Genomic DNA, 16,454 nt, shown 5'->3' with positions numbered 1-16,454 from the left:
ACACAATGAAGCTTGTTGTCAAACTCAACAACAGCTTCCACAATCATTGGGAGCTACTCAAGCAGCAATTTCAAAATGTTTGCGAGCTGCAGGATTGAAATCCGCGAGACCTTGAAAGACGATTTTGAATGTGCGAAAGAATATAATTTTTGCTACGAATCATTACTTGCGTTGAAAAATGGTTCCATTAGAATAAACCGAATTGTAAGAGATCGTATGTGAAGCCCGGCCAAACAGCCGAATTGACACCAAAGCCAAATACCCTCGGCGCTAAGATAATGCTCTGTATTTGGTGGGAGCCAAAGTGTCCTATATATTATGAGCTGCTGAAATCTGGCCAGACCATCACAGGGAACCTAAACCAAACACAACTGATTCGTTTGAAGCGAACATTGGCGGAAAAACGCCCAGAATATGTGGCAAGACTTGAAACAGTGCCATATGTTGCAATACCTGTCAAAAAGAACTTAGAAAGATGTGTTTGGGAAGTTTTGCCTCACCCGTCTTGTAGTCCAGACCTTGCCCCATCCCCCTACTATTTGTTTCGATCGATGCAGAAGTCTTTCTCTGGGATATGCTTCACTTTAGAACAGAGTAACCGAAATTGGCTTGTTTCGTTCTTTCATCAAAAGAAATTATGATCTTTTTGTCAGAAAGATGGGAAAATGTCATAGCTAACAATGGCCAATGCTTTGAATAAATTTATATTGTACAAATGTTTCAAAATAAAAGCGAAAAATTTTAAAAAAAATCCAGCGTTTTTAAGTCATAGAGGGTTGCGGGTTCGATTCCCACCAGAGACTCTGGGTGTATCTGTAGACAATCAAAACGCTTTGCAGTTTATGTGTGTGTGTTTTTTAAAGTTGCTTATTATGAATCTATATTGAAAAATGTTTGCTAATTATTATCCCTAAATTATTTTAAATCCAATAGCAATCAAGCATTAAATTTCAAGTCATTAGCCCTTTAGTAAAACAGAAAACTAACACAAATCAAAAGTCCAACATAATTTTCTGGTCTATTGGGTTGTACTAAGTTTCCATTAAAATTATTTTTAACAATTTACGTAAATTGTTGCAAAAATTAAAACAAAAAAATAAAATAAAACTAATAAAGCTTGAAATTAATTTCATGTCATTTACTCAACAAAAATATACAATAGACCAATAATATCCGTTAATTACCGAGAAACATCTGCTAATTATTTGAAAAAAAACAACAAAATATTTGAAATTTGTTTTTAAATATAGAAAATGTTAAAAAAATATAGCGTGTGCAATGACCGGCAGCAAAAAATAAAAAAATATGGAAGATTTTTTAGATTTCAAATAGACAGCCATTATTTAGCAATTTATGTGGAAGTACATGCAGTTTATTGTTATTGTATCTAACCATCCATCCATTGGTTTTATTTTGCATGTCTAAAACTATTGTTTAAAAGCTAAATTAAATTTTTTTTCTCTCGTATAAATAATTTGCAAAAATAAAAAAAATAAAACCAAGATGAACCTTGATGATTATTTTTATTTGTAGTTTTATTTAAGTAGTAGTAGTAAGTTTTAGTTTCAAACAAGGTTTTATTTTTCAAATTTATAAAGTAGGTGCTAGTCGGTACTAGGTACATACATACATACATGTTTGAATTTGAATTTTCCATTATTTATTTAAGTAGTTATAAATTGGCCAATACAATTTATTTATTTAAGTATTTGTGTGAAAATTTACAAATTTAATTATCACAATTAAATTTTAATTACGACTACTGACCAAGACCTTTAAATTACAAAAATTGTTCAATACATAGTTTAATAAACTTACCTTATTGACTTGTTGCAAGGTTTCCAACATCAATTCTTTTTCCAAAACCGAATCAAGTGCCTGCACTTGATCGCACGAAGCCTTGGCTTGCAAATACGAAGAGGCCAAAATGAAGGAACCCAAGATAAATGAGCACACAATTATAGTGAATGCGGTAATTTTGGCAATTTTCACGGAATTGGATTGACGTTTGTAGGCCTGTAAAGGGAAATAATAGAGAATTGAAATAAATTTTATGATAAAATTGTGGGAAAATACAATTTTCTAGCTGTATAATAGATAGAGTGTTTGCTAATTAGAGATGAAGGTGATAAATATTATAGAAATTCTACAAAACTATGACTAATTTTCAATACTAATAGGTTTGTAAAAGTGTTAATTGATAAAATGTGCACATTTTGGCGTTATTTCAACTTTTGGTGATCGTTTTTTAAAAAGTGATCATGAGAAAATTAGATATAAATATTACTAATTACTAATTACAATTTTAAATGACAAGTGCTAAATACTTTTGAATCAAAATATTTCGGATATAAATCATGCTTCAATTCCACTACAATTCTTATGACTATCTTACAATATTAGTTCCCGAACTTTATCATAGTTTTTTTGGACAATTCGCCAAATCAAAAAATAATTATCATCAAAAGCTTCCTATTACATAAAATAGGGTTTCAAAAGTTCAGAAAATAAGTGTCGATTTCTAACACTTGGATTTAAGAACGAGTTATTTTAAGTTTTTCGTAAATACTCAATGATTTTATTAATTTTTTCCAAATCGTGATAAAAGTTTGAAAAATGTCTCGATCTCAAATCATTTTCAAAATTCAAGTGACCGAATTCGTATCAAATGGCTATTCAAAGTAAGTCAGTTTACATAATGGTTTTTAATTTCCCGATCTTTTTTGATACCCGAGAATCGGGAAATTTTTTTCTACATTCTCGGGTACCCGGCTTAATTCACTAAAATCTTAATCCGTAATTAAAGAATGTCAGCCTTTCATTCCATAAATCCATTCATAATATTGAATTTTTTAGATTCATTTCATAGCCTTTGTTTAAACTGAATTAATTTTAAAGTTAATTAATAACAGAATTTATTTAAACTTTGAATGATTAAATTTTTGTTAAATTAAATCATTTACAAAATTAATTGAAAAAATTGTCTTAAGAGTTTTTGTACTAGATTTGAAGAAAAATTGAAGAAAAATTTAATGATTTAATAAATTTGTGAAGCTATTTTGTTAAGGATTTGAAGAAGAATTTTAAAGAAATTAGAATGATTCAATTAGGAAATAAAATCTATAAATAATGAATTCACTTTTTAAATTTTCATACGAAAAACCCCAAATAAATAATAATAAGAGGTCTATTATTGCCGAGATATAAGCAAAAAACTGAAAAAAACTTTTTACTGTTTTTTTGGTGAAAAAAAATAGTATTCTAACTTGTTCATCAGTTTTTAATTCCCGGGATTCCCGACTAAAAATCCCGGGAATCGGGTAGTGAAAAATTCCCGGGAAATTTGTACCGGGAATTCCCGGGATAAAAACCCTAGTTTACATAAATTAAATTTAAATCAATTAATTATCAAAGGTTTCTCAAACCCAATTCAAACCCCTGAGAATTTCATATTTAAATTGAATTTGAGGTTGATTTGAGTTTAATTGATTTGTAGCAATTTACCATCTAAAGCAATTCTCAAAGGTTTCTCAAAACTGAATTTGAGAAAAATCGTATTTTCTCCATTTCAAATGTTATTGTCAAATCATTTTCAAACCTAAAATTACATTGTAGTTGAGAAAAAAGTTTTAGCCTGAATTTAAGGTTTGATATTATTTGAAATATTGTATTTTCTTCATTTCTTGTATCAAATGTTTCTGTGAAATCATTTTCAAACCTAAAATTACATTTTTGTTGAGAAAAAAAGTTTGAAAAATTATGATTTTTTTCAAATCATTTTCAAACCTCATGGTTATTCAAAGAAAGTTAGGTTATATACAATACTTTTTTGTTTTAAATTTAAATCAACAATTCTCAAAGTTTTCTCAAACCTGAATTTGAGATTTCATAATTTCAGAAAAATGGTATTTTCACCATTTGATAGCAAATGTTATTGTCAAATCATTTTCAAACCTAGAATTACATTTTAGTTGAGAAAAAAAGTTTGAAAAATTATGATTTCCCAAATCATTTTCAAACCTCAAGTGACCAAATAGGTTTTATTCGTCTCAAATGGCTATTCAAAGAAAGTCAGTTTATATAAATTAAATTTAAATCAGCAATTCTCCAAGGTTTCTAAAACCTGAGGTTGATTTGAAGATTTGAGAAATCATCATTTTTCTCAAAACTCAAGTGACCAAATAGGTTTTATTCGTCTCAAATGACTGTTCAAAGACAGTCAGTTTATATACTTTTTTGTTTTAAATTTAAATCAACAATTCTCAAAGGTTTTTCAAACCTGAATTTAAGGTTGATTTGAGGTTTGATAATATTAGAAAAATTATATTTTCTACATTTCAAATGTTATTGTCAAATCATTTTCAAACCTAGAATTAAATTTTAGTTGAGAAAAAAGTTTGAAACATTATGAATTCTCAAATCATATTCAAACCTAAAATTAACAAATTGGTTTTATGGCAAAGAAAGACTGTTTATATAGATTTTATTTTTAAATTATATCAACAAAGCTTATATTCTCCATGGATATTAAATGTAATTCTCAAAGGTTTCTCAAACCCAATTCAAACCCCTGTGAATTTCATATTTAAATTGAATTTGAGGTTGATTGATTGATTTGTAGGAATTCAATATCAAATGTTTTCTCAAAACTAAATTTGGGGTTGATTTGAGGTTTGATAATTTTAGAAAAATGGTAATTTCTCCATTTGATATCAAATGTTATTGTAAAACCATATTTAAACCTAAAATAAAATTACTTTTGAGTTGAGAAAAAAGTTTGAAAAATTGTAATTTCTCAAATCATTCTCAAACATTAAGATGATATAAAGGACATACATACATAAAATTTAAAATAATGAAACATAATTTCTATTTCACAGATATATTTTATTTGAAATCGACATTTGAGAATAAAAGTATTTCTAAAATTGAGTATATATTCCACTCAAGTTTGTAAAACTATTCTCGAATGTTGAAAATTTTTTTGTAAATTTTTCAAATAAGAAATTTCAAAATGTATTTGTAAATGTTTGGAATTTGTTGAAGTTTATACTTTAGGTATTTCTAATATTGCGCCATTACTAAAGTAATTTAGCATAGACATTATTATTGTGAATATTGTGAAGAAATAACAAATATTTATGTTTCTCATTATTATGAAAATGATGTAAGTTTATGGAAAAAGCCAACAATTTGAATTTAACAACTATTAACTATAAAAATACTCGCACTACATATAATATAGAAATACTAAAATATTGAAACATTTGTGTCATAATAATTTAAGCTTAACAAATTTGAAATAAGTTTTTTTCTCCATATTTCTGTTTTCTTTATTATTTTGCTGCGCAATTTATTGGTTTCTTGTTTTTTTTTGCTCTCTACTATCTTCTACACGTTTTTCAAGCTTCTAGAAATCACACACTCACTCTAAAATTAACTTAAAAAAATAAAAAAAATTCACAATAACAATATTTATTGAATTTGCTAAACTAGCAATCAAGTGTAACTTTTTTTCAAATATATATTTAATAATAATAAAAAAAAACAGCTTAATATTTGCAAATTCAATTAAGACTTAAGCAATTTGAAGAGCTCAAAAGAAAAAAAAATAAACAAAATAAAAAAAAGTATTGAATAAAAAAATTAATCAAGCAAACAGACGCCATTAATTTGAAAAGGTTTTAAATTTTTTTTTCTTTTTTTTTCAACAACGTCTGTTTTTTAAATCTTGTTGTATTACTTTACAAATATCAGTTTCAGCTGATATTTTAAATTAAACTTGAATTTATAAGAGGTTGGCTAAGGGGGAGTTGAAATGAAAAGTAATTATAAAATTTTGTTAATTTTAATTATAAACAACAAAAAACAAAAAACTGACATTAAATGGAAATTTTTTATAAAATAAATTTAGGTTTTTTTAAATTATTGCGTACCAGATTTTATAATGTTTAAGATATTGATTATTTTAAAGGTAATAAAAGATGCTGAAAAATATGTTAAATTATTTTGTTAAAACAATGACCTTTTTTGATATGCAATATATAAAAAAGTCGGGGTTTAAAGTCCAATTTAAAGATGGATTATTGTGGGTACATTATGACATTATTTTAGTTATGTTTATTGAAACTTTTAACCCTTTCTCTATACCTGATGCATTTTTGTCATGATAAATGTCAAAATGGTTGTCAAGATAAACCATTATCAGGTATAGTCCTCATTTATTACTCCCTGTCTATATAGAGAGTAGATAACCTTTTGTTTGTAAACAAACATATTAGTTTCTAATGAATGACAATTGCAAGAAAAAGAAGACAAAGCTAAGAAACATGGCAACCACACTAATCAGAGAACGAAGTCGATATACATAGAATTGTCGGCGGTAAATCATAGATGCATTCGGCGGATAATTGGAGTAGACTTAAGATGATCTAGTCTTTTGTTAGTAGCGGCTAAATCAAATATAATTTGTAGCTTAAAATCGACTAACTCGTAACTGATTTCCTACAAATTGTTATCCATAACTACAGTAACCATTTAAAGTACCAAAATAATGTTTGTTAAAACAAATAAAACCATTCACTAGTAATAAATCTCTAAGACTTTCACCCATAAATAAAGAAAGTTTTGCTTTGTCACATAAACGAATTTATACCCTTTTTGTTAATTTCATGATGAAATTTCGTGTGTAAGTAAAGCCTTCCCAGCCCCAGCTACACAAAAACAAAGTGATACAAATACACCAAGTACACGTAAATTCATCTTTAAACAATACTTTTACTTGAGCAATTTTTTTTTTCTCTTAATCATGAATTTTGTTGACAATCTTTTGTTAAAAATAAATCAACAGTCAAACAATAGTGATTCATATGAAGAAAAAAGAGATTTTGGTTGAACCTTAACTTTAACATTTCCAAATTCGAAATGACATGAATTTATTTGTTTGCACTTTATGACAGCTTGGAGTGCTACGAAAACTGAAATGCGAAATATTTTTTTTAGGTTGTTAATAAAATTTTATATTTTATATTTTCGGTAGATAAATCCTATCTAGAGTTGTGTGTTGTTAAATATTTATTTTACTTTTTTTTTTAATAAAAAGTCAGTAAATCTTGACAACAATGTAAATTTAAGTTGATTTTGTTAAAAAGTGTTTAAAAAGTGTCTAGAAGTGAAGCTATATATCGTAAGTGTTTATTTAAAATTTTTATCTGCTGTTGCTTGATTTTGATGTTTTATTATTATTAAATTTATTTTATTTTGTGTAACTTTCAAAGAAAGTAAAAATGTTTTTAGAGATTAATTTAAAAAAATATATTACAATTTGTAATGACCCAGCATTTTTGATAACCGTCCTTGAACTAATGTGCGAACAAATGTTCATAAAAATGTCGTTTGAACAAGAACATAACATCGTGAAGAGTTGTCTACACGAGACAAAATCATGTGTGGGCAAGAAATTGTTCCTAAATAAAATAAAAATTAAATGAAATTAATTATTTCATAATTAAATTCATTCAATCTTTGAATGTTTAAATTTTTGTTAAATCAAATTTAATCCAAATAGAATGAAAATATTTTTTCTTCATTCAATTTGTGTTTGTTTTGCGTTTAATCTGTTAACCTTTGTCTATACTTGACAAATATTTATCATAACAATTAATGATGTTTGTTGTAAATACAAAATTGTCTGTGCAAAAGTACTAACAATTCTGTCATAACGAAGCAATAGTACTAATAAATGGGGACTAACCTCATAATTTTTTATCTTGTCAACCATTTTGACGTTTGTCATGACAAAAATTTATCAAGTATAGACATAGAGTAAGGGATGAAGGAACATTTAGTAAGTTTGTAAATAAGTGAGTATGAAACTTTGGCAATGTAAAATATTTCTTTGCATTCGCCATCTTATAATGTAAACTTGCTCAAATTAATTTTCATTTCAATCTGTTAAAGAAAATGTTGAACAAATTTTATATGTATTTCATTCAAACGATTGTAAAAATATCTCTATAATAGATTTGGAACATTTTGAAAATTTCTACTGTTTAGAAAACTACTTTAATTAAAAATCTGTGTTTCATTCAAACATTAATAAAATTCTCTATAATAGATATGATTGAACATTTGTTAATATTATTCTGTAATTAACACTTGTTAGGAAACTACTTTACTTAAAAATCTGTGCAATACTTAAACACTTGTTCAGTTTTATAAGGTAATCAAAGTATTTGGAAATAAGAGCAACTATTGTACTAAAGATTGAAACCAAAAACTAACTTTCTTGATTACCTATATGTATTTCAAAATAAAATTGTTTAACAATATGTGGGTTTAATGTTTGATCTTAACGTTGCAGCATGTGTGCCAGTAACTGGCGGTTACCAAAGGCACTCCCATATAAGGTTAAAACGTAATTAACATATTCTGTTTTGTAAAAAATGTTTACATTTGTTGGGTAAGAGAAAAAAAATTATAAAAAAATATTTTACATAAATGCAATATTAATGGTTTAAAAGCAAGATAATGATCATAATGATCATATATAGGACTGATAGTGAGGTAAATGTGTGAAGTGTTATATGAATGTGATGATTTATTGTTGTATACAAGGAAGTCAATTAACCCTACATGGCTTTCCTAGATGTATTGTGGTAGCTGGTTCAAAGTAGTGAACGTTTGGAAAAGCATTTACTACTTATTTACTACAATGAATCAGTTACCTCACTAGCTACCTATATGCTTACTTAATAGACCTCAACATTCCAACTAAAAGATGGTTGATATTACTCAACTCAATCGTATATCAGCATAATGCTAGCAAAATCCTTTGTATTATTTTAAACTACTTATAAAATTAAATCGAATTAAAATAAGAGTATTGAGCAGATAGTTACCAAAGGCAAATATTATAATAAATATAAATAAAAAAAATAAAATATAAAAAAAATATTAAACTGACTACACTATAGATACTTAGGGACACTAAAGTGACAAATGACTCTTTGCTAGATTACCCAAGATATATAAAAAATCCTAAAGGCAAATATAATAAAATATTCGAAGTGATATAATAAGAGTCAGTAAAATTACAATAGACCCAAAGCTATAGGATTTGTATTGATTAATGCAACCTGCAGATAAAGCGATATTTGCCAAAGTGAAATATAAAAAAACAAAACTAACTACACTTTAGATTACATAGGGACTCTATAGTGACAATTGACCGGTCGTTGGATTACCCAGGATACATAAAATATACTAAAGGCAAACATAATAAAGGACTTTTTATGGATTTTTTGCTTCCAGTTTAACACTTTTATTCAAAAAATATTTCATTAACACAAACGAATTTCTAAAACAATAACAAGAACAGCTGTTTAATGGAAAAAGTGCTGGCCAAGGCTTATTTAATAAGGTGACAGCCAAGGTGCATTTAATAAGGTGCCATCGGCAGCACAGCTGATTATAGAAATAGTACGCACAAATGTCAAACTACATATATAAAAAATATTCGCACGTACGCCCGTATGTCAAACTCTATATATAAAAAATAAGTGAATTCGCCTGTATTTATTTCAATTCGCCACTGCTGTCACCTTGTTAAATACGCCTTGGTGACAGCAGTGGCGAATTGAAATAAATACAGGCGAATTCACAATTTTTTTTTTATACGGAGTTTGACATAAATGCGTGCCGGCGAATATTTTTTATAAGTATAGTTTGACGTTATCGCTTGCTATTTCTATAATTAGCTGTGCTCCCGATGACACCTTATTAAATGCATCTTGGTGCTGCCTTCCTAAAGGGTGGATTAGCCGACAGTAGTATAATGTATCCTTAACGGAACGGAACAGCTGATCGTTTCTGTTATGTATCAAGTAATTAGAGCAGTTATACTGATAAAATGTAATTGCCTTACGTAAAGTAAAAATTACGATTATATTCCATCAACGTTCGGCTAACCCAGCTTTAACCCTTTGATAAAATTGAGGGTGAAACGTGTAGCACATTTTCAGGTTTTTAGGGCAACATTATTTGAAAAGAACGCTTACCAAACTACATTTTTTCAGAAAAGAACATAAACAAGGGTAAAAGGCAGAATAAAGGTATAATTTATGTCAGAAAAAATAACTTACATATGATGAGACAATTGAGTATTACTACCGAAAGTGAAATACTAAAAATTGTAAACTATCTACACTCTACATTACATGGGGCCAATGAAGTGTCAATTGAATCTTATCTATATATCCTAAGATGCATAAAATATTCAATTAAATGAATTTTATTCATTCAATTAAATTAATTTGTAATTATTATTTAATGCAATGATTAAGAGAAAGAATTTAATTTGAATTTTAAAATTTACTCTTTCGTTGCTGTAATTGGTAGTGAGTGAAATGCCAAAGTAACTACTTGCCAAAAAGATATAAAAAAGTAAAGTAAAGGTGTGAAGTGTTATATGAATTTACATTAAGACATCATACTTAATTAAATCCGCCTTGTCTACAATTTGAATAATTTGTATATTTGGGTAGCTATTAAAAGTTGCTACATTTATTACTAATAATGACATCTTCATGTATATTTAAGTTTTAGGCAAAAGTGAATGTCTTTTTTATATCACCTTTCTCATCATTAACGTAATTTTTTTTATTACTTATTATGATATTTTCATAATTTGGCTGAAAACTAAGTAAACTATGAAAAACAATTGTTTTATTTAAAGATGAAGAAAATTAACAAAAATGCAAAATGTAAGCAACTAATGAAACTATATTATTTGGCTTATATTACACATTAATAAAATAAAAAAAACAATGACATTTTAATTATGTTTTATAACTACAATATAATACAAATAAAAATATATTGAAATAAGTACATATAAAGGTGCAATTGCGAAAGTGTGTTGTGAGATTTTTTCTTAAAACAAATTTTAGTTTTAGTGCAAAACTAATGAGTGCTTGGCATTTCTTAATTCGAAATAATAGAAATAAGTAAAAATGCAAAAAATTACAAAAAAATGTAGTTAAATGTACATGTAGCTGTAGCTGAAGTAAGTAGTTTTTAGTTTGAATGGTTATGTGTAGTAAGTAGTTCAAAGTGGTAGAGCAGAGAAGTAGTTGAGAGAGAGAGAAGAAGAAGAAACAAAAGACTTAAGCAACAAACCTGTTGTTGTTGTGGATTATAGTTAAAAAATCCCAGCTGCAGTTTTGTTTTTTTTTTAATTTTCAAAATTATTTGTTGTTGGTTGTTCAGACATTTATCATGTGAGTGAAGGGGATTTATACATTTATTTTATTTATGTTTTTTTTTTATATTCATTTAATGGTATTTTTGTATTTATTTTTGAATCCATTTAACCCATCATGTTTCGTTGGTGGTGGTTGGTGGAGGTGTTGGTTTTTTTTTTATTTGAAAGTTATGAAGGGAATTTTTGTTGGAATTATGGGGTGGAGGTTGATAACATAACATGAACCGACACATAAAATATAGAAGAAAAAAAAAATAAAAACAAAATATAGTTAACAGAAAAAAAACAGAAGATTAAGAAAAATAACTCAAAATAATCAAATGAATATGCTGGATTTTTAAAAAAATAAATTAGCTAAGTATATGAAAACCATTTAAACTAATAATATAGCTAGAAAAGTAAAATAATTAGAATTGGCTTAGAAAGCAAATTCTAGAATGACAAGTCTTTCGGCAATACTTTCGAGAAATAAATTTCATATTTTCTTTAAACTAATAATATAATTTAACTATTATATCGAGTCCTAACTTTACAGGAGAAGTTTTTTTTTTGCTTGCTACAATTACGAAATTTCGATACTATAAAAACGATTCTAAATCATCCATTTGTATTAGACCTTTAGAAATTAATAAAAAAAACTATGTAGGTATGTGAAATTATTTGTCACACTGTTTAAACTATAAATAGCTTACGCTTACAATTACTCATAATTAATTTAAAAACAATTTCTAGACATAACTAATTAAAAAATTCTTATCACATTTCAAAAAAAAAGCTGCTGTCTTGCATATGTTTAACATTTGTTGTTGCCTAAGGAACAGCAACTAAATTATTATTGATTCAAAAGCCGGCGTTTATAACTTATTTCAGTTATATCTTGATCAGCAATATATTGAATATAAATTTCGAAAAAAAATTATAATAATAACAATAGTGTTTTATTATAAAAGCGTGGTTAAAAATTCGATTATGGTGTTTAAATGTCATCAGTTCCGGTATCTTTAAATGCGCCATTAAAATAATATTTAGATTTTTAATTATTAGTTTTGAGATATTAAAACCTGACAAAATAAATAAAATTAAAAGCTTTTTATAATGTTAAACACATAAATCACAAACAGCAATTAAAGGTATTGAGATAATTTTTGTTTTAAATAAATAAACTAATTTTATAATACGAATTATAAAGATTAATTACTCTAGTCACAACATTGATACCTCTTCACATACACATACACAAATACAACAACAATTAAAATAATTTTTAGTAAACTTTTCAGAAAATTTTTTGGAGATTGAGTTTTAGCCTTATTTGCAAACCCAATTTGTTTGATTTTCAATACCCAAAAGCACAAATTATACAGATGTGAATCAGCTGGTTTCAATAATATGGCAATAGAAAACGAACCAAAGATAATGTCAAAATGGTTGTGGTTTGGATATCCCACTCATTGCCTAATGAAAATTGTAATTTGTCTCGCTCTGCAAACCGCAACTATTGAAAAGTGATTGTAGAACGTCAAAATAACCATACGGTTCGAAATTACTTTTGTGACAACTGTCATTTGTTCTATATCTCTAATAATCTGTGACCAAAAGCTTAGGGCAGTAAAATATATTTTGACAGAATTTCCTTCATTTTGTCTTTGTATTTTTGACGTCTACTTTATTACTGTATTACTTAGACATTTGAAGGGTTTTTAAATGAATATTTATAAGTGATACTAACGGAACAACAAACTCATATACTATATTTTTTCATACACCTCTAGTAAATTGTAGAAAATGTGTTTATTAATGAATTTTTTTTCTTTCCATTATAATTGTATTTCATTATCACGTTTTATTATAAATCACAATTTACGCAAAGGAATTTGTTTTGGAATTTATTTATACAAAATGTACGTTTCTAATCATCACTTAGACAAGATTTTTTGAAAAATGAAATGACACGTTTGTCATTAGGCTGACAAATTGTCTACATTGTCAAGACAGAAATACATATTGAAATTGATTCGCAATGAGACGCCGCTTGTCAGGATTTGTTAAATAATCTAAACGTATCTTTAATGACAATAGTTGGCAGTGATACCATTAAAATTGCTGACAACTCCACTTTGATAATAATATTAACCCCCGTCTTGAAGGGCCATCAATTTGTCCCCTCCTGAAATTGTCTCGTGTGGATAACTATTAACGATGATAAGTTCATGTTTTTTTTGTCTCGTGTGGACAACTCTTGTCGATGTTATGTTATTGTTTGAACAATATTATCAGAATATTTGTTTACACATTTTTGTCAGCCCTCAAATGTCATTTTCACACAAAAAGTCTGACATTTTAAAATATTACAAAGAGAAATGTCACCTGTCTAGACGAGCTATCAATTTGTTCACTCAGCAAATAATTTCTTTTCTGCTCATGAATTTATTTAGAAATTCATACAAGGTTTCCGCAGTTCTACAAAAACAACAATACGTCTTACCAAATGCCAAAAAACAAAAATTAAAAAAAATGTTTATTAAAACTTAATATAGTGGAGGCTTAACTTATTTATGTAAAAAATAAATATTTTGTTAATAAACAAAGAATATGTAAGATATTGAATTATAAAAACAAGCTTTGACAGACGCTAGAACCAAACAAGCGAAAAAGTAATCTGCTGTTTGACTGACTCCACCTTGTATGAATTCGCCTTGAGTGGACATGAACATCGACACGTTTTCCCCACACAGAAGATTATGAACAAACTGGTGTCCCTAATTCTGCCGACGATTTGTTTTGTGCTCACAAAAACGATAGATAATCTGAACATAGTTCATCATAGTTTCTTATTAATTCAATTAGATCTTAATTCAGATATTGAAATATAAAAACAAACTTTGACAGACGCTAGAACCAAACAAGCGAATAAAAAGTAATCAGCTGTTTGACTGACTCCACCTTGTGTGAATTCGCCTTGAGTGGACATGAACATCGACACGTTTTCCCCACACAGAATATCATAAACAAACTTATGTACGTAATTTCTGGTCTTGTGCTCGATAGATAGTCTGAACATAGTGTAATAAGGCGTTTAAAATATCGACAATATATCAGGATCAGAGCTTCGTATTAATTCAATTTGAGCTTAATACCTTAATACCTTAAAATCTTCATAATTAAAAATATCAGCAATTCATTTAGCTTCATTCAAAAGCTTTTATTTGAATAAAATTGATTTATCGTTGAATTAATTCTATTAGGAAAAATGTCAGCAATTAATTCCAAATCTTGGAGTAGGTTTGGAATTAATTGCTGATATTGAATGCAAATATTTGTTCTTCATTCAATAAATAATGAAAAGAATATATTCTCAAACGAATGAATTTAATACGTTTGAAGTTCTAAGGAATTAAGCCTATGAATTAATTCGTAATGAATTCTTTAATGGAAAGATTAAGACAGAAAATTTAATTTGAATTTCGAAAATTAATTCTCTCAAATTATTAATATAATATGAATATTTTTGGACATATATACATATTTTTGAATAACTTATTCATTAAAGCCAGAACCTGGACGTATTAACACGCCTTGGCCAGAACCTTTGATTTTGAAAATTGAGTTGAAAATTATTTCTTTTGAACTTTTTTTTATTGAATTAATGAAATCTTGAATGACTCAATAAAGAATTAATTCTATTATGAATGAATTGAATGAAATGAATTCATGAATTTAATATGTTTGAAGTACTAAGGAATTAATACAACAAATTGATTCGTAAGAGATAACATTTAAGTTGATTTTGAGAAGTTTATTAGAAATGAATTCTTTCGAACCTTGGCTAGGGACGTAGTGTGAGTAGGTTTGTAAAATATCGGACATATTTTAAGATAAAGAGTACCTTGGTAAGTGATCTGTAATTTGTGTGGCATCACTAACAACATCAAATTGACAAGTTTGACATAAAGCAATGATGCCAAATATGCATTTTTTTCAACGTTAAACTTTCATTATAAAGCAGCAATGCTGCATTTGTGCATTAACTATTATAATTTATAAATTTTAAATTTTTTTTTAATATATAACTAGGATTTGTTTCTTTATTTAATATTTCCCTGCCTTTAACCCCCTGCCTCATGTATAAAACTCGCAATTTATAATTTATTTCTACAAAAAAATAATTTAAATTGTGTTGATATTTTATACAACAAGTGCATGACTCTTGATGTTAATTTATTTACTTTTTATTATATTGTTAATACTCATAAAAAGTAACTTGTTTATTACATTTTTTATAAATTATTTGAACTGGTTTTTGCAGTGTAACTGTCGATAAGATAAAATATCGTGAGTTAGTTTTATATTATATTTTTCCACTCTCTGATTTTAAGGAAATCAATGGTTTTTATGTTTAAATATTTAATTTAAAAATTTACATTTACTTTTGTCTATTTAAGACTATAATTAAATAAGGCAACTGTAACTAGTTACGTTTGTTTATTGTTGCTGTGTATTAAGTTAATTATTAATTATTATTATAATTGCAATTAACATTTAACATGTTTTATGATGTTTTAACATTTAGGGCTTTTAGAGAGATTTAAGTCAGACTTAAGGAGATCACATGATACAACGTTGGTGTAATAAATGTCGTAAATTTTTACATAAAGTTGTTTATTGTCTAATATAAAAGAAGGAGATTAGCATTAATTAGAGAGGAGTTAAAGGTAATTGGCTTTAAGTTGACATTAGTTACTGGAAATTGAAAGTTTTTAAAGGTTTAAGTTTGTATATTTTTTTTTAGTTACCCCGAGTAACACGAAGTCTGGTTATGTTTTAACTAATAGTTAAACTGACAGTTTTCATACAAAAATAATTTTAACCGACTGTATAACTATTAGTTAAGGCATAACCAGACTTCGTGTTAATGGGTTTAAACTAAAGATTTGAATGAAACATTTTATCTCTTAACCATTCCGTTAAAGAATTCAATATACATTAATTCATAGGCTTAATTCCGTTAATTCAAACGTATTGAATTATTCCTTTGCGAATTCATTCTTTATAAAACTTATTTCTTTTTGAATCATTAAAGTTTTCTTTAAGTCAAATATATTACAAATATATTAAATTTATTTAATGATTAAATTTCTCTTCAATTCAAATCTAATACAAATATCCTGTAGACACTGCGTTTCAATTAATT

General features: G+C 26.9%; 1 protein-coding gene across 2 annotated transcripts in view; it reads right to left on the bottom strand.

Moving 5' to 3' along the window:
* Positions 1-16,454, bottom strand: part of Msr-110 — a 49,546-nt gene that overhangs the window by 21,362 nt on the left and 11,730 nt on the right. Inside the window, exons 2-3 of one of the 2 annotated variants that reach the window (XM_065505479.1) lie at positions 11,180-11,214; positions 1,819-2,020 (exon numbers count right to left, since the gene is read on the bottom strand). In XM_065505479.1, coding sequence (XP_065361551.1) covers positions 1,819-2,020; positions 11,180-11,214 — 237 coding nt within the window. The remainder of the gene's footprint in view (positions 1-1,818; positions 2,021-11,179; positions 11,215-16,454) is intronic. The other variant, XM_065505480.1, reaches the window with a different exon arrangement.

This window comes from Calliphora vicina, chromosome 3 (assembly GCF_958450345.1).
Source record: "Calliphora vicina chromosome 3, idCalVici1.1, whole genome shotgun sequence".
Classification (NCBI taxonomy): Eukaryota; Metazoa; Arthropoda; class Insecta; order Diptera; family Calliphoridae; genus Calliphora; species Calliphora vicina.
The sequence above is the reverse complement of the archived record's forward strand: the minus strand, read 5'-3'. Positions and strand labels throughout refer to the sequence as shown.